Raw genomic sequence first — 23529 nt, 5'->3', positions numbered from 1 at the left:
GCAGAAGGAGGGGGGTGAAGAAGGACCTCAGCTTTTAACTTGTGCTTTCTTAACTTCCCTGCTTTTAAGTACAGACCGTAGCATTTCTGTTGCACCTCAAACCCGTGGTAACATTAATGAGAACTGTGCACATTCATCAGTAAATGCTTATTGCCTTGGAGTCTTTATGCGGGAAGCTGTGTTTCACCCATGTGTTGTGAAGTGCAGGTGATCAGACGCTAAGGGCACAACTGGTTCTTTACACAGTTCTCTCTCTTTCCCTTGCTGTTAACTGGTCCCATTATTTAGTTAATGAATGAAATAAAGGAGAAGTTACACGTGGCCCTTACTAGTACTTTATATACCTCTATCTGAGACATAAACTGCAGGCTCTGCCCAACCTGCGATGCATTAGAAAAACAGATTTAAAAAGATAAAACTTCAAGCGTCTGATACTGGTTGAAGTTTTTCAATTTCTAAGCAGTAATCTTTTGTTTAACATTCTTAGTGAATTAAATCTCCTTGAAGTTCAGAATCCTTTAATCTGTATATGTAATAATAAGAAACACTGCTGTTGAAGTACTGAATGCTTTGTTCACACATTTTTGAGTTTCAGGGATCTATGTTGAGAATACCGGAATGTCCTTTGTAGATGATTATTTAGATCATAGGCTTTATTGACTGGTGAAATAGTGTTTATCTTCTTAATAACAAAATGCAGGAGCTTTAAAGCAGAATAAAGAAAACAGCTGAAAAGAAGTCTCCTTCACTCCAATCTCATTTGTTGAAAGAAAATGCATATTAATTAAAAATTTAGACACTTCATTTCTGTTGCAAGGCTCCTTGCAAAAGATAAATTATTTTATACATCTAGTATGTGTTAGAACTGACAGATGAGATTAATATGCTTCTTAAATTACCATTACCAAGGGTCAATTAATAAGTGAACTAACCTTGTGAAAGTCATTCTGAAAGACTAGTTATGGATCTGTAATGGTCCCTGTCAAATTACGTAGAATTGAGAAAATGAGAAAGCTGTCAAATAAATACGATACCTACTAATTACATTCTGCATAAGGTAAATGAGCTTTTGTGGTTGTTGGTGGAAGGAACAAGAAATAAGTCTAAGAAATGTCACTGATAATTATACACAGATTTGGAGTAAAATTTACTTGAGGGAACAGGTATGTACAGCAACCTGTTTTGTTAAAAGCGAAATTATCTTGGAAGCACAGAACAGGTGATGTGAATGTTGAATGACAAATAGAGAAATATTTCTTAGTCTATCGTATCAGTCATCACCTTAGTAAATCACAAATTGCCCTATTTTTTTAATTCATTGATTGTGATACAATTTTTAGTTGGCCTTTAGTTAGATGTTAACTTACTTACACAAATAAGGGTTTCATTATGACAAGAAAGAAAACAGCCACATATGCTGTGTGACTTGACAAAACCAAACACTGATACCAGGTTTCTGTCTGAGGGAAGGACGTCAAAATTCCTTATTTCCACATCTGCAGGCTGACCAAGTGTCATTTGCTACTAGTTTATTCCAGAATATGTCACGATTTGATGAGCTATGAATATTGTGTTTAGTAGTATGCATTTTTATAAGATTTTCCCCAACATTCTACTAAATAGGCAGTGCATCCTTCTCTGAATGTCCTTTTTTTTCTGCAGGAAAATGTTGCTGTTGTACAATTTTGATTCCTTGCTGAAGAAGCAATCACAGACATCCTTATTTTTTGACCTTTTAGTGAGAAAGATGAAGGTCAGATTACTTAAAATGCATTTCTGTCAGGCATGTTTTCTGTGGTTAAAACTTCCACTATCTTTAAATTGCTTAGTATGAAGCTCATTTATGTTCTGATAAAGAGAATTCTTCTTAAGTAGTGTCTTTACTAGAATTACATTAGGGCAGGTGACTGAACTCAGTCCACTCCTATCTCTCTTGGCTGTCTCCATTTAATGGGTTGTATAAGCTGTTTGTACAAGAGCACAGAGTGCCATCTATTGAACTGTTGTGTCCTCCTGCAGCCCTGGTTTTGAAAGAAGGTGAGACACCACCATATTCGTAAAACATTTAGCATACAGAGACATTAACAACCTACTAGAGATTTTAGTATGTTTCCTTTTGTTCTCATTTACTTCTTTGACATAAAGTGAAACAATCTTCTAAAATAATTATTCTTGGCCTACTTTACATTTGAGAAAATATTTTGAGATCTTTCTGCTTTCATAGGTAGACCTAATAATTTCAAGGTTTGTTTCATTTTGAGCTGATTCTGTTTTTCTTATGAAGGAGTTTTATGATACCAGTTCACACAACAATTTTTTATCATTTATGTCTTCAGTATCTATGTTCACTGAACACATTTATATGGAAAGTGATCATATTACGGTGATCTATTGTTTGTTACTTCTATATTTTTAAGATACTGGACTACTTGCAAATATGGTTGCTATAAATTGTTGGATCCTTTTTGTTATTCCGATGCCATAGAATTTAGCTGGTGTCATAGTAACAAAAGTTCTGCAAGACACCTCAGTTACGAACAGTAGTTTTACTCTTTTTGATAGGCTCTATCTGGTTGATGGATTGCTACTGATCTGAGCTCAAAAATCCCACTCTTGGTATTGATTGGACTGAGTTTCTGTATGTGTTTTGCATTGAGCTGGCAAGTTACTTAATAGTGATGGATTTATAAATAGGTTACTCCAAATAAAAGAAATGATCTTATGTTTGAACCGGCAATATATTGATGAAAAGTGACCTTGCCAAGTAGAACAACAATGCTTTTGGGTGCTGTAGCAGAACTGAGTGAAGAAGAACTTTTATGCACTTTTCAACTAATGCCTATTTTATTGAACAGTAAAGTCTGATTGCTATATATATGCTGTGTGTATCAGCGTAAAAACTAGAAAGAGACAGAAACAGTAAAATGGAGAAAGGACTAGACCTAGTCACAGATGACACCAGAATTTGGCAAAGAATAAATACGAGGTGCAATCTTGTTTTTCTCTTTTTAGACAGGAACTTAGTAAAGGGTCTTACTAATTGTCATTCAAAAAGGCCTTTTTCATTTGCAATTTTTGGTACAAATGGCATTTTAATGAATTTTGTGATTGAAAATATCCAGACTTTATTTTTACTGCAATAATTTTGACTTTTCAGTTCTTTCTTGGTTGCCAAATGTATAATATACAGTTGTGGTTGCGGTGTTTTTTTTTTTTCCCCATGCATCTTTTCCCAGTTGCATCAAGTGATGAAAAACTAGAGATCTGCAACATAATTTTCCTTGCAAAAAATGCTTAAGTTGTATTTTTGGAGTCAAAATAATTTCTTTTAAGATTTGTAGATAATCAAATGATTTGAAAGGGTAAAAAAGGACAAAAGACGATACGTTGTGAATTTTGGAATTCGGGAAATTGATAAAGTCCTGAAAGATTGTGAAAAATCATTAAGTCTGTAGAATTTGTTTGAGATCTAACGTTATGAAAACATAGTACAAGAATTGCTGCTGGTTTATGTTGTAAAACATCAAGTGAGAGTTCAGAATTAAGGGAAGGTGGAGATGGAGCATGTAGTTTACTGAGGAGATGCCTTTGCTAACATGCTCAGTTTGGTAATTTAGAGTCGACTGAGATCTCAGAAAAAAGAAATCCAGTGAGACACTCTAGAACTGCCAATTATACCTTAAGATTAATAGTTTTAACTGGAAATGCTGTCATCAGTGCTAAAGACCAGTGAAGCATTTCAGAAACTTCCTGGACTAAATATAACTAATAAAAAGAGAGGAACATGAATTAAATTCTGTCTCTTGATGTGGCACTACATTAGCAGACCCTCCTTCATCCTTTGGGAGTCACTTTAGAGCTCTTTGGCTACTCAGAAGAGACCACTACTGTGTTAATTTGGCTAATTTGAGGCTCACTGACAAAATCTTTCGTTATTGGCAATTAATGTAGAGAGATGGTCCAACATGTTAAGAGTTACAAAGATTAGAGAAAGAACAAATGATTTGAAACAACATTCTATTTCATATTAGTCTATCCTCGGCATATCTTTCCATTATATACATGCCTACAAACTTTTTTCCACTAAAATAACATGTGGAAACCAACTACACTGTAAGACTGAAACAGAGAATCTGCTAAATGTTTGTAATCTGGGATGTTTTAATCCACGTAGTTGTTGTTACCAGGAAGATGAGCTGTCTGAATTGTAAAAGTGTCTGCCACAGACATCCTCTTGGAAGAAACAACCAGGTATAATGTGAAATTCAGTAAAGCCGACTGTAGACAAAATCAACAAAAACTCATTTAGTTCAGAATAACAGGGAGAGATAAACAAGTGCTTTGTTACCTTCAGTGCTTGTATATCATTGTAACTGCTGAGGCCAGGCGAAGAATACAGGAGGGAAATGAAAGCAAAGTGTGAACTGTGAGTACTCCTGTGATATATTTAGCCAATCTGATGTCAAATTCAACCTTCATAATCTAACAGTTTACAACCTCTTATGACGATTTTGAGGAAGATTGATAAACTCACTTTACTGACATACATAACCAAACATACAGTAGGTAGCGAATCATATGGATGGCATTTCCAGCACCCAAACCTTTTATCATCAGCATTGAAATATGTTATCTTTGGCTTAGCAAACTGAGTCAACAGAGTGTAAAATGTTTACTAGAGAGGAACATATTGAGGAAGGACAGGTGTGCTCTGTGGAAGGTGGTTCAGCTCTGTGGTCGAACAGGCAGGTACATTTGGTAATGCAGGTGCATCAAGTACATGAGAGGCTGCCAGAGGTTAAGAAAGAAACTGGGGTCAGACTCAGAAGCAGAATAAAAATAAATAAATCTGGAAGTGAGTGTATAGGTACAGAAACAGGACACTTAACAGTTTATCATCATGGCATAAGTGCTGGAAAAAAGGAATAACATATGTTTTGTACCATAACAAAATGCTTCACAGCAAAGACTCTTGGCGATGGGGGTTTTGCAGCACTGTAGCTTGAATGGGTTTCAAAGCACAGAGCCCTTATGATTTCCAGAACACTCATCTAAATCCTATAAAGCAGATACAAATAAATCTCATCTAGTTCTCTTTATCTGACTCCTACAGACTAATCTTTAATAGGGTGAAATTTAATGGCATCTTACAAGGGTGTGGCAAAATGCAGTATATAAAATATGCTGAGATTGTTTTGAATTTTGAAAAGGAGAGCAATTTATTTAAGCAAATTTCTCAGAAAGAGGAGGTCCATTAGAAAAAACATTGCTTCCAGATTATTAAATTTTTCTCTTCATTGACACTTAGATCCCAAGCACTCTTACTCCTTTCTTGGACGGGGCTTTGAAGAATTCCTGGCTGCAGATCGTCACTCCAAAACTAACCCTATAAAGAGGAGGCGATGTCACCCCAGGGATACTGACAGAGCCAGATATTGGGCAGCACGGCAGCAGCGAGCTGGGTGCTCTCTGGTCCAGCTCGTCAAGTCCTCTACACAAGTGCTCTTGTAAACCCTCGTTTTGTTGCTTTAAAATAGAGAAACGTGGTTGGTTACATCTCTACTAGACTGGTATAAGCTTGAGTGGTCCTTGACTTCTAAGACCTTTTCCTACTCATTTGTAGGAACAGATATGTTAAGCAATCATAACAAAGAAAAAAAAAAGTGTGTGAGATATATACCTGACATTTACAGTGACCTTTATTTCTTATGCTTAAATAAGTCAGTTTTCTTGTCACTGGAGCATTTTAGATCTTGGATTTTTGTTGTAGGTCTGATTAGTTATGGGCTCTCTCTGACCCTGGTGCTGCTTGATGCCTGCTGCTAGATGAAATTTGTTAAACTCTTGCCACGTCCTACATGCCGTTTGGAGTTATTTTCAAGCAGTACGAACAGTGAGCAGTGCTTGAATACTGCTAGAAGCTATTTAAAAGTGCAAAGCCATTTTTCATTTTTCTTATGTAAGTGTCTGTGTTGTTTTTTTTTTTTTTTTTTGTGGTGCAGCATAGAGGCTGAAAATTCTGGCACAGCTTATGTCTTAATCCTTTATTTCAGTTCTACTTCCTCTCTTTTTGATTTTCTTTAATTTAATTTTTTTTTTTGTGGTGATTAGGCTTGATTGCTTTGGTGAATCCTGATATCTTCTCTCTCCCCCACCCCCCTCCTCTCTTTTTGAGGGTCTCAACATGTGTTCTCTTGTGATATGGGAAGATTTCAATTAGTATTTTTATGATCATCCATAATACTTTTGGTCTGTGTGAAGTACACATGGCTTCATTTGAAGAGCTGTATTGCTCCACAGATTTGAGGGATGTCCTTTACTTCTCATTTGTTCACTGAGGTTATTTTTGGAGAGCACATTCTACTTTCAGAACTCACAGATAATATTTAACAGGAAGAATACTTCAGAAATAATCTTAATTTTTTTTTTTTTTTTTTTTTTTAGCTATATGAGAGACCTTTAGAAATCTGTAGCTTTTTGTTGTGAGAATGAAGAAAACTCTTTTCAGTTGTGGTTTTGCCTGTATACAACTGTAAAATACTGTTTATTGGGGGAAAAATGAGACAGTGAGAGGACAATCACATTTTCAAAGCTCTTTCAAAGGTGTTTGGATTTTAATAAGATATATTGCCCAGTCTTGTAGGGCACTTTGAAAAATCATACTGTGCGCATGTTGGTAGCTTAATAACCTTTGTAAATCTCATTTTACAACACTTGCTCAGCAAGAGATAGAATTTAGCCATCAGTCTTGTATTCAGAGATCAAACAACCTAGACTCAAGCTTGATTTAAATTTCATCTGGTGTACGGCTTTGGTGAAGATATTTCATCTCTGTTTCTTCTCCCATCTTTTGCCTATCTTATGTAATTGGTTTTCTTTTGAAACACTCTGCTGTATAGCATCAATCAGTTCTGTTGGTCCTATCACGATTAATCAAGATGGCTGCGATCAGATTGAGTACCTCATACCGCCTTGATGTCCACCTCTAAAAGGGGGATGGGGATTTTGAGCCTTCCGGAAAAAAACAGTTTTCTCCTGTGCAACCTTAATGGTTCGAAGTGTAGTGTCCCAGTCAGTGACATTTATCAGAGGGACTGGGTTTTATGAGGGGCAGATCTAGGCTATAAGATGGACTGAAGCTTTGAAAAATTGCTAGTTACTTGTGTTTGGTCTTATATATAAAACTAAATATTCTTTGAATATCAGAAGGAATCTGGTGTGTGTAAAGAATTATTTGTACAAATACTTTAATATAAAAAATATGAAATCATAAAATGGTAAGAGTAAATCTTGTCTGCTTCAAACTGACACAAATAACTGAGAATACCATTTGCTGCTTGATGACCAGCTTTACGTTTAATGTTTAAAAATTTTCCTCGGGAGCAAGTGGTAAAAAAATATGAGCTGGTTATCCATTTTGTGCGTTTTTTTTTTCTGTTGACACATAGGAAAACTTCTATAAAATCCCAAATTACTTATTTTATTTTTTAATGATCTGAAAAATCTCAAAATAGTTTTTGAAATTAGGTTTAGTGTTATCCTGCAGAAAAGGCAGAGTTCATTTTGGTATATGCTTTCTGTGAGCATGTATTTTATTCTTTTCTCTGAGATTTATGGCATCATTCTTTCTATATTTTTTTTTGTGTTTTCCTGCTCTGTGATTTTGTTCACAAGAGAAGGGACCATTTTACACTCACAGCAGAGATGCATTTTCAGGACTTAAGTTCTATGAGGAAACAGCGTCTTTTTAGCAGTATTGTGATTCAGAGACACACGGCTGTGTAAGAAAATACATTTACTGTGACACTAATAGCTTTACTGTATATATGTTCAATTAGATAGTGAATTCGTAATTGCTTAGTTTAGTGCTATGGAGGAATTTAATATATTAAAATAAAACAATATTAAATGTATAGCATTTTAACTTCATTTTGCAGCAATGAGCATATTTCACTGATGGCATCTTTTAGTCATATTCTGTAAAGTGAACTGCAAATCAAGAGGCATCCTGGTGCTAGAAGACAGACTATAGTACTGCCAGTGCAGGATAAAGAGCCTGGAGAGCTACAAGTTAAACACTAGTTTAATCGGTCAGGATTTTTTCTTTTACTGACACTGAGGTAGATCTTCCCCCAAGATGGCAGTGGCTTTTCTGGATTCCCAGTCCACAGGTTTTCAGAGAAACGGACAATTTCTGATGTTACCTCAAGGCAACAGGAGGTGCAGGTGTAAGGTGCTTTTGGAGATTGGTCTTTACTGAATGTAAACTGTAAAAGATGATGTTCTTGCACTTTCCACTTCAAGGGAAAGATGAACAGTAATATATTCACAATAGAAAGATTTACTGCACAAAAATTAATGTAGAAAATATACAGGAAGTTATTGAATTAAGGCAACTTTCTTGACTCTTCAAGGCTGTTGTCAGAGGGTGTACGGAGGCAACTAGGAAAGCTAAAGGGCAGCTGCAGCTTCTCTTTCCACTCCTTAACCCCCTCCTATTTCCCCAAAAAACTCATTTTTTCTGTCCAACGGCATTTAGCTTCAAACGTAAATTACAACACATTTAATTTCATTAAGCACGTTTTCTCTTGCTCTTCTGTTGATGTATGCTTTTGTTATCAAGCATCGGACCAGTCACTCCAGTTTGGTTTGCTGTTATTTCCTCAATGAGGAGTTCTGTACCAGTGTGGGTGCAAAAATTAAATCCCCCTTTCTTCCAAGTCTAGTACAGTAAGCAAATGCACATTCACATGTTCACTGGGGTTTTTGTTTGATTGTTTGGTGTTTTGGTTGTTTGTTTTTGTTTTGTGTGTGTTTGGTGGGGGTGGGTGGTCATCTTAATTAGGCTTAAATTCTGGGAAATTTGAAAAAGTTAAATCATATAAAGAGTACCATTTAAATGTTTATTCCTTGGTACTTGCTCGGAAGAACTTACTATGTTACATTTCACAAGCCAGAATATTATGATGTTGACGCTTACCTTTCAGTCCAGTTATGTGATTAATGGTTAAAAATAGTAAGACCATTACCTTTAAAACTAATGCGAAAAACCCATCTTTGATTGTTTATAATATTAAATTCCTTTTCACAAAACTTCTATTAATGTGTCTACCAAGCCTTGCATCTGGTATGATCAAAGAAGATGAAGTGACTCATACCTAGTGATGAATTCACCTTTTGTTGTTCTTTTGGGAGATGGGAGTCTTGTGAATTTTGAAATTTTTGTTTAATTAATGCACACAGCTAAGAGGTAGTTGTGCAAAGAAAGTAGGAACTGTGAAATAACTGCAGGGTGATTCTAGCGTTGTAAAGGTCAGTGCAAACCTTTGTTTTAGTGAGACATTTGCTAAAACTGTTCTGTCTTTCACCTGATTCAGGTGCGGAACAGTTACAGTTTCATGGGTCATTGCAGAGTACATGGCGGTATATAGGATAACACTACTTAAAGGTATTATAGCTTGGGGAATGTCCTCCTCACATGAGTCTTATTTTTTAATATAGCTTTCCCTCCTTAATTTGGATTTCAGTGGTTCAGATTTCCTGAGTAGAATTGGATAAGAATACTACCATAGAAATAATCTGATATTGTAAAACCTAATGCTTAATTTGGAGAAGGCATTAAAGGGAGCAGTATTTAAGTCATACATTGTATATACAGAAAGAGTGCTTTTTTCTACGTTGGCTTTGACCTTTAATCTTCTTTTGTTAACTGAGGTTAAAAAAATGGTAAAAAGAATGAAATTATTTGAACGATTGTTTTGGAATATTTTCCAACTGTTTATTCAAAAGATATTGCTTTCCTCAGTTTTTAGACTATAGTTATAGTCTATATATTACCCAGCTTATCGTGGTTTGTGGAGAAAAAAATAAGCATTTTCAGAAGGTTCAGTTGCTGTTTTAATTAGTTTTCTTAGTGAAATCTAGAGCCCTAAAATTCTTTAAAGGCATATATATAGATGAATGTTGTGAAATTAAATCTGTATTTTCTATGATAGGAACTTCAGTGTTTTTGTGTAGTAGGGCAGGCATTTATGCATTTATACATTTGTACTGTAGTAATGGTATGAAACTTTCTGGTTATTTTAACCAACTACATTTTGGTTATTTTAACTAGAAGTATTGCCTAAAAAAATGCTTTCTTTTACATAAGCCCATAGCAAGACTGGGTCACCATGTTGTGCTTTTCTATGAATTACATCACATTTCAAATTATTTCCTTGGGAAGGAAAGGAAGGCATACCTATTAGAAACAGTGTATTTGGTTTTATATCCTTTACCTCCATCTCTTCTGCTATAAAAATATAGCTAATATTTTATTCATATTCTTAATAGCAGGAAAATTTAACTGTAATTAATTTCTCTGAATTATTGTCTGTTCCGAGTTGTTTTAGGTAATTGCATCAAATTTCTACTAAAATCTCCCACTATAAAGAGAATTTCTTTACTACTCTTTATGACCTGAAGATGGCCAATAGTTTTTTTCTTACCAGGAAATTGCCTACATGAAAGACCCCTAAGTCCGTTGCCTTTCTTCACTGTGAATCCACACTTAAGAATTGATGATAAATAAACCTAATTGATGATAAATAAACCTAACAGACATTCTCAATAGTAATTCGAACCAAGCAATGAGTAAATAAAGCCAGCAGCGGTCTGTACCTAGAGATACATCAAAATAACTGAGAAGAGGTTCCCTGCAACACCTGGGTACAGACACCCAACACACCGTGTGCTTCTGACCACAGCAACCTCCTGCCTCTGGAAAGGTGCTGGTTTCACACACAAAAATGACTGATTTTATGTTTTTTGTTACCTGAGTATGAGGAACACGTAGAAAAAACACCTGTTAAAACAACTGCAAGAATTCGATGAGAAACATTCTTATCGGCTGCAAATTGGAAATTAAAATTAGAAGGCAGTTAACGACTAAAGGTAATTAAGTACTTAAAGATTTCAGGTTTACGTATGAACAACTTTATGACGGAATTTTGTGGGGGTCATTGGCTGCCTGGCTGCAAAGTGAAAAGAGGCATTTATACACAGAGAGGGAAGGTGCTTAGCCAGAATTGTTACACCAAAAGCAATAAATAAATGGAAACAACCGTTCTGTGAGGAGAAACCTTTGAAATTATTTTAAGTAAGGGTAAGAATGAGACTTACCTTTTCGGTAAATGTTATTGCTGACCGCAGAGTGGAAAGGAGGAATTAAGGCTACATTAAAAAAACAGGTTTGTGCAGCTTTGCATAAGCTTACTAAACTTATGGTAAATCCGTAAATTTGAGCTAACGAGAAAGATCCGCACTTCAGATATGGTGAGGGGAATGAGATGGAAAGCCAAGAAGTCATTTTTGAGAAGGGAGAGTATTGAGTATTTTGCCTCGAGAAACAGGCTAAAATCTATGACTGCTTGCAATTTTTAGTTTTATGGTTTTTTCTCTGTTTCATTGGTGGGCTTAATTTTATCAGTGTTTCTCAGCTATGATTAGAAGCAGTATTCAAAATGTGCTTTGCATGCTATCATGGAGGCTTGTGTGTGAGGTGTAACAGTTCTCATAAACCCTTGATTGTCCTTTGTAATTTGGACGTATTCTTTTGTCAAAAATGAAATAGGGATTTAGCCTCAAGTGTTCCTGAAAATATGATTGGTTAGATTATCATGAATATAACTTTGTCATTATGTACACAATTCCATAACTTTTAAGTTGGAACATTGAAAGCATAGTCAATCTTATCGGGTTGTCCATTAATAAATAGCTACAGACCTCTGCAGATTTTTTTTTTTTCTGGTCGGTTTGCCCAAATCTGTCTCCACTCACCACTTTTCCTCAGAGTTACGATGTTATAATCAGGTAGGAACATAGCTACTTTCTCAATGATCAATTACAATCTCTTGCCATCAGAAGAATGAATGCAGCAACTTTCATATATCAGTCAAGTTTTACATTAAAAAAAAAGATGGGCTTTCCTGCCCTTCTTTATTGAGAGATGGACCTCTCCCTCTTCTAATAGTTAGGTACAACCTAATTTCCCACCTGCTTTTATTTACAGCCTTTTCGAAGTAATTTTTTTGTTGTTGCAATATTGTCTTTTACTTGAGTTCTTCTTTCGCTTGCATATGTTGGGGGTTTTTAAGTAACCATATATTTTTATTGCTGGCTTTTTGTTTCTTTGTCTTGTTTTTTTTTTTTTGTTTTGCAGGCAGTGAGGCTTTATGCTTTTTTTCTGGGATTTTTTGGTTGGGCAAGATGAGCTATAAGGCAGCTTCTTTCACAAACTAGTGTAAAAATAGATGGTTAGCATTTCAGTGCTACAGACTTTCATTTTGAAAACGTTATAGTGGATTTAAAAGGAGCAGGTGAGTTAACCCATAATGCTTAGGACAAGCCTGGAAAGTTTTGTACAAAAACTAATAAAATTAAGTTTTTTGTTATCTTAATAAAATGAAGCAGAGATTGTGTGACTGTTCCCAAGGACCTGTCATGCCAATTTTTTTGTCCAGTTGGTCTCAGACACAGTGGACTTTGCAATGATAAAATAAATCTATTTCAGTTATTAAAGAGAATCTCTTTTCTCTTCCTTAATCTGTGTAATTCTTGGGAAAAAAAGAAAACCCTAGTGTTAGATCAGCATTTGCTTTAGGTGACTTACAATTCTGATAAAGCAGCTGAAGTTTTTTAAATTTAGCAAAGCCTTTGTTCTTTCCAGTGAGCAGTATAGTTACTTAATATTGAGAGACAGATTAAGAGCAAATTATCTTGAATTTGAAAATGAATTTGCTGGAATTTCACAGAGAAATATTGCTATTCTTTCATTTCCCAAAGCAATTAACATCGTTTTGATGAGTCAACATTTACAAAGATAAATCTTTTTGTCAGCAGTTTCCAACTGTATCTAAAACTGTATCTAGCTTTAATGTAGCTCAGTAATAAGACTGCGTTTTCCTCACTAGTCCCCATTATCTCATATGCGATCCTAAAATTACTACATTGACTTTAGAAAACAGAGTTAAACAAGCCCTGAAAGTTGAAGGGGTGTGTGCCCCCATAAAGCTTCCACTGTGCCAAGGCCACATGAATCAGTTGTCTTCACATCAGAATATTTGTTTGCTTTTAAGCTGTTAAGCTGTATATCTAGTAAAAAATAAGGCTTGGGGAAGGCTTGCAAGAACAAGTGCTAGAGAAGTGAGGATAGATAGTGAGATGTTAAAATGGACTGTGGCACTATTTACAAATAATGTATGTGAGTAGATAGTTTACTCATAACAAATACTCCTGCTCATAACCAGCACACTGAACTGTAAAAGTAGAACGTATTTATAAGCATAACAAAATACAGAGAGACGTGATCATAAGCCATCCATTTTAATAAGGAATTAGAATTCTGACCTAATTCTTCCCCAGTAGGATTTATCACTCGCTTATAAATAACTTACAGCTATAAGATGTGGCAATGAAGAATAAATTAACAAAATAAACAAAATGCTCAGAGTCTTCCAGCCCCTTTTGCTACCACTTTCTCAGGGAAAGACTGGAAGAGGATGATACTAATGTCTGTGCTCAGGCTCATTTTCTGACTGGCTTAACTCCATTAAAGAGTTGAGGCCAGGGATGGGTACAGTAGGTGAAAATGATACCTGTGTCTCTGGTAAGTTTATTGCTGTGTTTTACTGACATCTTGGTGAGGAGACAAAACTGCAGTTACATCATGCAGTTGCAATCTAAATAGAGCTTTTGTCTAAGAAGTTTTGGCGTGGTTTGCTGTAATGACTGGTTGGAGAGTTGAGATGTATGGTATGATCTTTCTTTCTAGTTTTCAGAAGTAAAGGAAGTCCAAACAAATCTTCAGCTGCATATGTTTGCTTTGTGTTGAACAGTTGTTTTCATGCATTGTGATGTGAGTGTGTGTGTATCTATATACCTACTTACCTAAGAATACATATGTTGTTCCGGCCTTATGTGCATCCTTAGAAAAGCTGGAAAACTATCAAAATTCCCTAACATAATACTTCGTGCCAACATCGAGAAAATGTATTTTATGTCTAATGCATTCTTGCTTTTTAAATTATTTTTTTAAATAAAAAAGGCCTTTAACCAAGCATTAGGAGATACATCAATTAAACTGTGATAGTTCTCTATGTGTCCACTCTAGATGTGCTTGAAAAATGTGAAGAAACAAATTCTAACCCAATCTTTACATGGTTAGGATCAAATTTTCAGGAGGTCTTTTTCCTTATACTCGAGTTGTTTCATTCTTCAGGGTATATGGCATTTTCAAGCTTCCAAGGTGTATCTTTATTTGATTGTACATCCGTCTTTCTCTTTTGCTTGGATTTAAAATCCGCTCTGAGCCTAGTCCGAAAGAATGGGCTGCAATGGGATCCTTAGGAGGGTCTGATTACAGCAGCACTGATCTGAGCTGGTTTTTCTTACTCTTTGCTCACTGAGAACTAATGAGTTTACTTCTCTCTTTTTGTTCGTACAGCTGGAAGTTGAGGTCGTAGATATTAGTGGGAAAACCATTGATGGTCCGGTCCGCCTGGATATTTCTGTCATTGATCAGAATGATAACAGGCCAATGTTTAAAGAAGGACCCTATATTGGTCATGTCATGGAGGGATCCCCTACAGGTAAGTCCATGCCAATCATGTTTCTATAAACAATATCTGAAAAAACTCTGTGTTGATAAATACATTATTACCATATTTTGTAGCTTTTCTTGCTGATTTTGTGCCTCACTGAATCCTTCCCCCAAAAAAGAGGTGAGAACAGCCCTTTAGGACAGCAGGCAGTGATTTTTGAAAAAAAAGTTGTGTCTGCAGTCAAAAAAAAACCAAAAAAACAACCAAACAAACCAACATAGTTTGGAATCAAAGCTTCAATTTAGTTTTACACTTTTTTATTCATATCTGGAATCAACAAAGACAACCCCCAGGACATGATTAGGATTCAGGCCAAATAACGTGCACCATTTCTTTTCAGAGTGGGAATTCCACCTTTTTCTCTGTAAGGTTAGCTGCTGGAGGGGTCATTTTAATTTGTTTATGTAGCATGAGGCTAAGTAAATAATAGGAATAAATGGAAAGCACATCATGTGTAGGCTAATATTGTAGGACCGGTTGAAATACTAAGCAATGTTACTTGTGTAAATGCAGATACGTCAGTTTCAACAAAATAAGAACACGCTTTGAGAATTAAAGTTAATAATAAAAATGTTCTGATTAAATTCACTGTTGATTTTATCTGATGATGAAATTCTGTAAACATAAGATATTATTCCAAATTTCAATTTTGGTACAAACAACCACCTTAACTAAACTCATCCTGCAGAGGAAGGCTGAATTAGTTTTTTTGAACTATTGTCCTCAGCTGTTATGGAGTTTTTTTGTGAGTTATTAAACAGCTGTTGCTTTCCACTTGAGAGGTGTCTCTGCTGCATTTTTAAGTGACAATTGTGTGATTATGTGTGATCCAGATTATGTTACGGAGTTAATCTGGATCTTGGTGAAACAAACCTGAGACAGTAGAAGCTGCCATTAAAATCGCTGGAGTGACAGTGATTTGAGATCAGAGTTGTGGGTTATATATTTGTATGTCTTTATGCATCATTGACGAGAAAAACCTTATCCTCCTTATACACTGTGAGGACAGACATAAGGTTTTGGCCGTACAGGCATACTGAAATATTTTGAAGTGAAAGCTGGAATCAAGTATATTATATTTTTATGAAAATTTAATATTCATTGAAGCTTAATGTGTTGGTGCACTTTGTTTACTCTGAACAAGAACAGACATTACCTTTCATTCATATTACATGTTGATAGGACTAGAAGTTATTCTTTGTCCTTATTTTATTATTTATGTAGCTTCTAGAAATCATGTAATCTTTTTAGTATTGCATTTTCACATATAGTTGCCATTGTTTGAATAGCTGTAGGTGTGAAATGCATTATGAGCTGCTCCTTCATCAGATTAAAAAGAATGTTCAGGTAAATGTTCATTTACCTTGTGACAAGTATATAATGAACCAATTGATGACCTTTTCATCCAAAATGCAATGTGTGTCATTTGTGAGTATGGCAGCAAGTAGAACACTAACTCTTTTCTGTCGCAGGTCTGTAGTATATTCTTTATTTTGGATATGGATCACTTTTTCAGAATTCGAAAGAAATTTCCTTGGGCTTCCCATTCCCCCTATGTTGTAACAAAAGTTTCAGAATTAACTGAGAATACACTGCTAACAATATATGGATATGAGCTGTGAGTTCCTGCGAGTGTTTCAGTGGCCTCATCTCCATCAAAGCAGGAATTTACACGTCCGATGTACTACATGCCCTTCCCAAACAATATTTAGTCTAATGTTTACCTTTGACTATTAATTCCAGGCTATGGGACAATATTTAGCTGTTACCTGCTACATATACTTTTCTTTACTCAAGCTCTATATCAAGTTTTTTTCTCTGCCAAGGATTTGTATTTTAACTGTCAGTTCCCTGTTTTTGCTCGTCACTAAACTATCCTGGCTTCTCCTTTTTTTTTCACTCCTTACATGGAAGTTTATGCTTCACATCCAGTAGACATGTTTCTCAGTCCAACTTCTAGTGAATTCTTCTGAAATAGTTTGCATCCTTTTTCTCTTGCTGCAATTGGTATTCATCCATGTAGCATTTCACGTTTTAATTGTCTTACCTGTTAATCAATGTTTGAATCATTTTTCTCAACTACTTCTTTTTCTTATCCTCCCCCTCTCTTCTCCAGGTATTCATCCCATTAAACTTCATAACCTCATTTTCCTGGTGTCAAGAACACCAATACTTGCAAAATTATTTTGTACAAAAGTGAACCTGCAGAATCAGTGTTAGCGAGGATCTGTCATAGTTCTCTATGCAGATGGCATCCAGTCAAACAATATTTCGTGTTGTTTACATCTGTTTTCCATAGTTCTTCAAATTTTATGACATATATCTTAAAATTATTCATCGGGTTCTGCTGTCTTGCTGCTCCCAATCAATAGTTGCACTGCACAGCTTGATAGAAATCCTTATGAGCCTGTGTTTGCATGTATGATTCCTGATTTCTTCTTATCGTACTAAAATTGTATTGTTGTATTTCTTTTTTGAAGTTCGAAAAGAAAGGCTTTGCATGATATTCAAAACCTTATTTCCTATCACAACCACCCTCATCCCTTATTCCAACCCTGAATCAAACCCATTCACTGAAGCAGTCTTCTGCTGAAAAATAAATAGTTTTCATATAGGTATCTTGGATCTGTCTTCATGATCACTGGGTCATTGTGTAAATGTCCATGGATTCCAGTAATTCAATTATGAGAGTGTTTTCTGAGTTAGGACCCTGTTTATTTCCCGTAGATCTTTGGTCTATCCAGCTTTTGACTCTGGGGTTTACGGTCTGTGTCCCACTGCAGATTTACCTCAGTACGTTAATGAGGGTGACTGTGATCTTATGGATTAGGCGGGCAGAAACGTTTGGACGTCTCACTCTGTAAAGGTCAGGAAGTGAAGGCTTGTTAAATGAACTTGGCAACCATCTCATTTCACTTGCTGGAGGCATTTGACAGAAATTATTTTAAACACATTTGACATTATGCGACTTGTAACAATATGCTGCAAGCCCAGTGGGGTTAAATCTTAACTGTGGTGCTTGGGAGAATTGCTTGAGAATTGCGTGTAAAAACAGTCACTTATTTTCCATGATGCACAATAGCTGGAATACATTGCGAGCCCCAAAACAGGACTGATAGATGTCTATAAATAATTGAAATAAAGGGACATTTGAGGACATCTAGAGAAGAAGGAATTATGAAGAGTAGCCTAGAGGGTTGTTCAGTATCATAAAATAATAATTTGTAAAAATGGATGAACCACAAGGAAGAGTTTGAAGCAGTAAGTATTACTGATAGCTATGCATTGTATAATAGTCCCTGTCTGTGATTCAGATAAATGAAACCTGTTTCTAAGGATGGTGGCTTCTTATCAAGAACAACTTGCCAGGTTATTTTATTTTATTTTTTTTTTAAATACTTAACCTAACAACAAAAAGGTTAGTACACAAATGAATATGAGTGAGATTGGATATGAGAGATGAGAGTCAAAAGATACAGGAAAGGTAAACTCTGGGCAGGATGGCCAGGTGAATTGGCAAGGATATATAAGAAGAAAATCAGCAATGGGTTTGGTGCAATCCAGCCATTGTGTAAAACTGTTTCACCAAGCAAAATGCTTCCTGTGCACAGTAGACTTGGGCAAATACTTGAAAAACAGTTTGAGTGTGGATAAGAGTTCATGACCATAATGAGCATAAAATAGGGAACATTTGAATAAGAATTGCAGAAAAATGTAATTGAAGCAAAGAGGTACATTTTTTGATGAGTCTCAAAGTGTACTTTTAAGTAAAGGCACATGCTTCAAATACTCTGACACTAATGATCATCTTAAAACAATGAAAAAAATGAGTTCAAGACAGTATCTGAAATGTTTTTCTACTTAAAATGTGTAATGAGAACTAAATATCTGTGAATGCTTTTGACGTTTGTTGTAATAAAAGAATTGTGATGAAGTCTTTGGGGTATTCTGCTTGAAAAACAAACAAACAAAAAAGAAATTATTGCTGAGTTTACCAAGGAAAATTAGAAACAAAGATTTAGTTTTCGAATGGTGGAAGGCTGCATATATGCACTGTAGAAATGATTTGCATATGGGACTATATTAATAGATGCATTTAAATATTAGAAAGTAAAATTTTGCACTTTGTCGTGGATTTAATTATAGGAGTCTCGCCACATCATAAATTGGTCCCAATTGGGTGGGCATGATCTGCTAACCCTGAGGAATGTACTTCTGCCATCATGTGTTTTTTATACTGGTATGATACAAATTACTTTTTCTTTTCTCCCAAGCTAAGCAAAAGAAGTTTTCATCCTGATTTTTTAAAATTTGTTCTTTGAAAAAACAAAAACAAAAAACAAACACCAAAAAAACACACAAAGAAACAAAATGTAAATATATGGTTTATCTTCCTATACTGTGTGTAAACCAGAGTTCTGACTGTCAGAAATTAAAGCGCTCATTACAACCTGTCTTATGGATGGTACATTAGCAGTTTTTTAAGACCTATCAAATAATTTTTGGTTTCTGCCTGTTGGCTGCTAAAGGCATGTAATGAGTGAGCTCATTATTTCATATTAAAATATTCATAATTTTTTAAAAAAACAGCAGTAGAAAACTTAGAAGTACATAGATCTGAGCTACAAAGCTGAAATGTCTCAGTAAATCCATCTCAAAACTATCTCAAAATTAAATGTTTGAACCTGAGCTTTTTTGAGTCAGAGTAAAGTCTCTTGCAGCAAAACTTTGATTTTAGAGGAGGTTTGAAAGGTCAAGTGTCACACATTTAATTATGAAACTTATTGCTATGAGCTGTTGTGGAAAACAAAAGTATAAATTGGTTCAAGGAATGTGATAAATGCAAGGACAAAAATCCATAAGCAACTTGGTTATTCAGCATAATAGTGCTTAATGAGACTGTGGCCTAGGAAGCCTCTGGGTTAAAGGAAACAAAAGCATATAAAGAAGTCTGTCTTTGGAAATACAAGCCTTTTTTGCAAACCTTTTCCCTGATCCTCCACGGCTCGATGTTGAGCTTTGGGTATGATCCAGCACAGCAGTTTTGATGTTCTTCTGTGTACTAATGGGTGTAGTTTTATGCCTGCTTCAAAAATTGTTGATGGCAAACTTTCAGCAATCTTTTCTTAGGATTAATCATCTGCATTTCAGCAAAAATGTACTCGCTGCCTTGAAGTCTTCCTTTTTTTTTTTTTTTTCAATCTAGCCTGTAAATGAACCGGATGTCAACTGGTTAGAAACAGCTGTAATGTCAATATTTTAATTTTTAATTTTCAAACAGAAGTCAAGCAGAAGCCAGTTGGCTAATTATGCACAGCTGCTTTGTATATCCCAGTAGGAATTTGTTCTCAAATCTGTGTGGGATAAAATATAACTCTATATGAATATGGATATTGTATGTATACATGTATATTTTATACACACATATATATATTAGATGTATATGTGATATGTACATGTTAGAGAGAGATAAACATATACAGAAACAGAAGAACTTCTCTGATCCTTTAACAGATCCTATGGATCCCACTATGCTCAAGATACTGTGTATGTACATTATTAAAAGAAAACATATGTTTTAATTATGGCAGACAAAGATGTACATCCAGTCCAGTCTACCTGTGTTTTTTGGAAGAAGTTGACAGGAATAACCCATTAAAGTATTATCCAGTAATTAACAGGTGCTCAGCCAGGCAAGTGTGGCTAAACCAGTACATTTGGAGCAAATTAAAATAATCTCATGTGTAGCAATTAGCAGTTCACTCAGACTGATTATGTGATGTGAGCGTCTGGAAGCGGGAGTCTGCAGTTCACTCCAGGGTTCAATTACTCTTGATTTTCAGCAGAAATAGGTTAGACTCAAAAAAAGGCTCCAGATCGGCTTAGGTGCACAGGTCAGAATTACTGGCCTGTTTGTGAGGACTAGAAATGATGAGCCACCCTCTTCTTCAGCGCCAGACAGAAAATTCCCTTTGACTTTCTTATTACTGCACAACTAATTTGTTTGCTCACCACCCCTCCTGCTAAAATGAGCTTTCATCTGCTTTGCTGTAGTTACACAAAATGATATACCAAAAATTAGTCTTATGGCCACATCAGTGTTAATGCTCTAATATTAAAGGTTATAAAAGCATTATGGTCTCTCTACCTTGGACATTTCATGTAGTAAAGTATTTGTACTTCTAGGCACAGAAGAGTGGAAGCAATGATGGCTTAGCTATTTTGCTTCTTTTTACATTATAGCCCAGGTTCATTAAATAAAAATAAGCATGTTTCTTAATTAAAGAACAAATGATTGTTTTTGAAAATGCACTAGTCCTTGCTGGGTACTGAAAAACAAGGTCTCAAGTGAGTTGGTGTATACAATTCTTCGTAAAGGGTAATTTATGCATTAATAAATTTAACAGTGGCTTTTACACCTGGGTTTTTGCACCTCTTTAATGCATCTACTTCTGTCCTTTCAGAAAAGAGGATGAGCTTTAAAGGTTCAGTCGGTTTAGATACATCAGACAACCTCATCCATATAATCAGTTAATTGAAAGATGCTGTAGTACCGGGAAAAATTATATGAAAAAATGCATACTGCAGAGGAGGAGGATGCCACAACCCTCTTGGTAGGCTTTATTAGTGGTATAAAGCCTCAGTTGGTGTTGATGTGTTTCTAAATCACCATTGCCGGATATTGCCTTCCCGTGTCCTATTTGCAGACCAGCAGCCCTGCAGACTAGATGGCGAGTTGTGCTTTAAGTCAGTGGACTGTCAGCATCCACACCGCTATATTTCATTCAGACCCTTTAAAGTGCATGAAAAGGGTGATAAATCCTCACAACTTGCAATCATGTGCCATAAATTTCTTGTATGATTTGGAGACCGGTGGCAGTAGATACAGTAGTTAAAGCCCTACACCCCCTTCCTCCTCCTCTCACTCAGCTGGACGTAAATCCTGGAGTTGTGTTACCGCATATTATAACAACGGGACATTGTTTCCTTTGACAGTAACGCTGTGGTGTGGCCACTACTCCAAGTGCTAAATGGAAAAAAGCCTGTAAATTGTCAGTGAAGGCAGGATTTGTTTGCCTTAGTATGTGCAATGCCAGGATCAGTCAATAGAAAGATTCACACTATCTTTATTGTGAGAGAGAATCAAACCTCAGAATTGCAGAATCACAGGATCATTTATTCACTTACAGGTTAATCTGATTATTTTCTCAATATTATTTGAAAGATATTATCAGATAGATAGGGTATTAAAAAAAAAGACAGAGAAAAGAGAAGTTATTTTTAAACTGGGATCATGTTTTTCTATGCTCTTTTCTCCCATTTCTCCTTTTCATGCCCTCACAGTCTTTCTTTTAATAAGTTTTCATTTTAATCATCAAAAGCGTCGTTAGCAACGTTGGCAGGGAGATTTATTTTTAACGTGGTTTTGAAATTGAGAGATGCTTCTTGAGACAAAGCTACTTTAATGAAATAATTTGTGGTACACTGCAGGCTTTGTCCATGGGGTCATGTGATTACTCCTTCAATGAATATACCTTACGTATTTTCTTCTAGCCTACTTGAGGGTGTAATTTTATTAACTATACAGGTAAATAATATTTGTCTTACCGCTTTAGACTTTAAAAGGGCAGATTCTAATTGAACATGCAAACCTTTTTTACGTTTCTCAAATGAAGATACGCTGATTTGCTGCTCCAAGCTGTGGTCTCATCCATAGTGCCATACAGCCCCTTTGAGATTTGAAAACATTGCAAGCATCTCAGTTTGTTTTTACAATCTGAATTCCATGATGCTCAATTTAAAAAATCTTTCGAGCAAGCATTCTCTTTTATCATTGGCAATTATAAATATGGTATCTTTCTTTAAACCAGTTTCTAATTTTTGAAGAGGTAGTTATGTAGAAGTTTTTCATTTCTTGCCATCAACCATGTGCTCCTGTGGTATATCTGAGAAGTTTGGGAGGCATCTGAAACACTGAAGTTAAAAGGGGTATTAATGGAAGCTCTGTGTTTTCTGTATTTTCCTGTTAAATGACAATTTTTTGTGTCAGTTGAGGCTGACATATTGTGAAATCAATGGGTGTAGGAATGTCAATGAAATTCATGCAGGTTTGGTATTGCTGGAAAACCACGTCCTACATGTCTGAGTCTTTGGAGGTGAAATTTGCAACCATTACTATAATATTTAGTATAGTAAAAATAATTCTTGCTATATCACCATACCTTTGATTTAGAATATGGAGATAATGTAGATCTGGATCCGTTGATAGAAAACACACACATTTCAGAAAGACAGCAGCATCTCAGATGGATTCTGACCAAGACTTTTCTTTCCAAATTTAATTAACTACCTTAATTTTCTTTTATATTATGCTGCATGAAGCATTAATTAATGTCATTGATCTTGTAGTTTGAATTCTTCAGCACCTGCAGCACCTTTGCTGGGAAGCTTCGTAGCTGAAGTATTGCTACCCAAAGCGTTTTCAAGAAATTCTCTGATTCAGCACCTAAGTAGCATTTTTTACTCTTCAAAAAGTTCTCCTCTGGGGTAGAGCACCAATTATAAAAATGCAATCACAGCAGTTGCATGATATTAAAATAAAACTTATGCAGTAGCATATAATAGCAAATCAAACTATTAAACAATATAGAGTTTCTTTCTCTATGCAAGAATAGGTTCTTGCTCCCACAGGCTGTATAAGTGCTACAGTCAGAAGAATTGTGAATGTTTGCAGGACTGGACTGGTTTTGAGCAAGCCCTGAAATAAACCCAGGGTCAATGTAAGATGGCGAAGCATCCCGCTGATCTATTTGAATTGAAATTGCTTTGGATTCTTCCACTAAGAGACATCAGTTCATTGTTTTAAGCCAGAGAAATGTTATCTAGGTGC

General features: G+C 35.6%; 1 protein-coding gene across 2 annotated transcripts in view; it reads left to right on the top strand.

The window, feature by feature from the left end:
- The window catches only part of CDH13 (cadherin 13), a 459967-nt gene that overhangs the window by 253068 nt on the left and 183370 nt on the right, over positions 1-23529 (top strand). For both annotated transcript variants that reach the window (XM_065848060.2, XM_065848059.2), the window contains exon 6: positions 14483-14627. In XM_065848060.2, the coding sequence (XP_065704132.1) occupies positions 14483-14627 (145 nt within the window). The remainder of the gene's footprint in view (positions 1-14482; positions 14628-23529) is intronic.

The sequence above is a fragment of the Patagioenas fasciata genome, chromosome 13, assembly GCF_037038585.1.
Source record: "Patagioenas fasciata isolate bPatFas1 chromosome 13, bPatFas1.hap1, whole genome shotgun sequence".
Taxonomy (NCBI): Eukaryota; Metazoa; Chordata; class Aves; order Columbiformes; family Columbidae; genus Patagioenas; species Patagioenas fasciata.
Note: the sequence above shows the minus strand (reverse complement) of the source record. Positions and strands in the feature narration are given on the sequence as shown.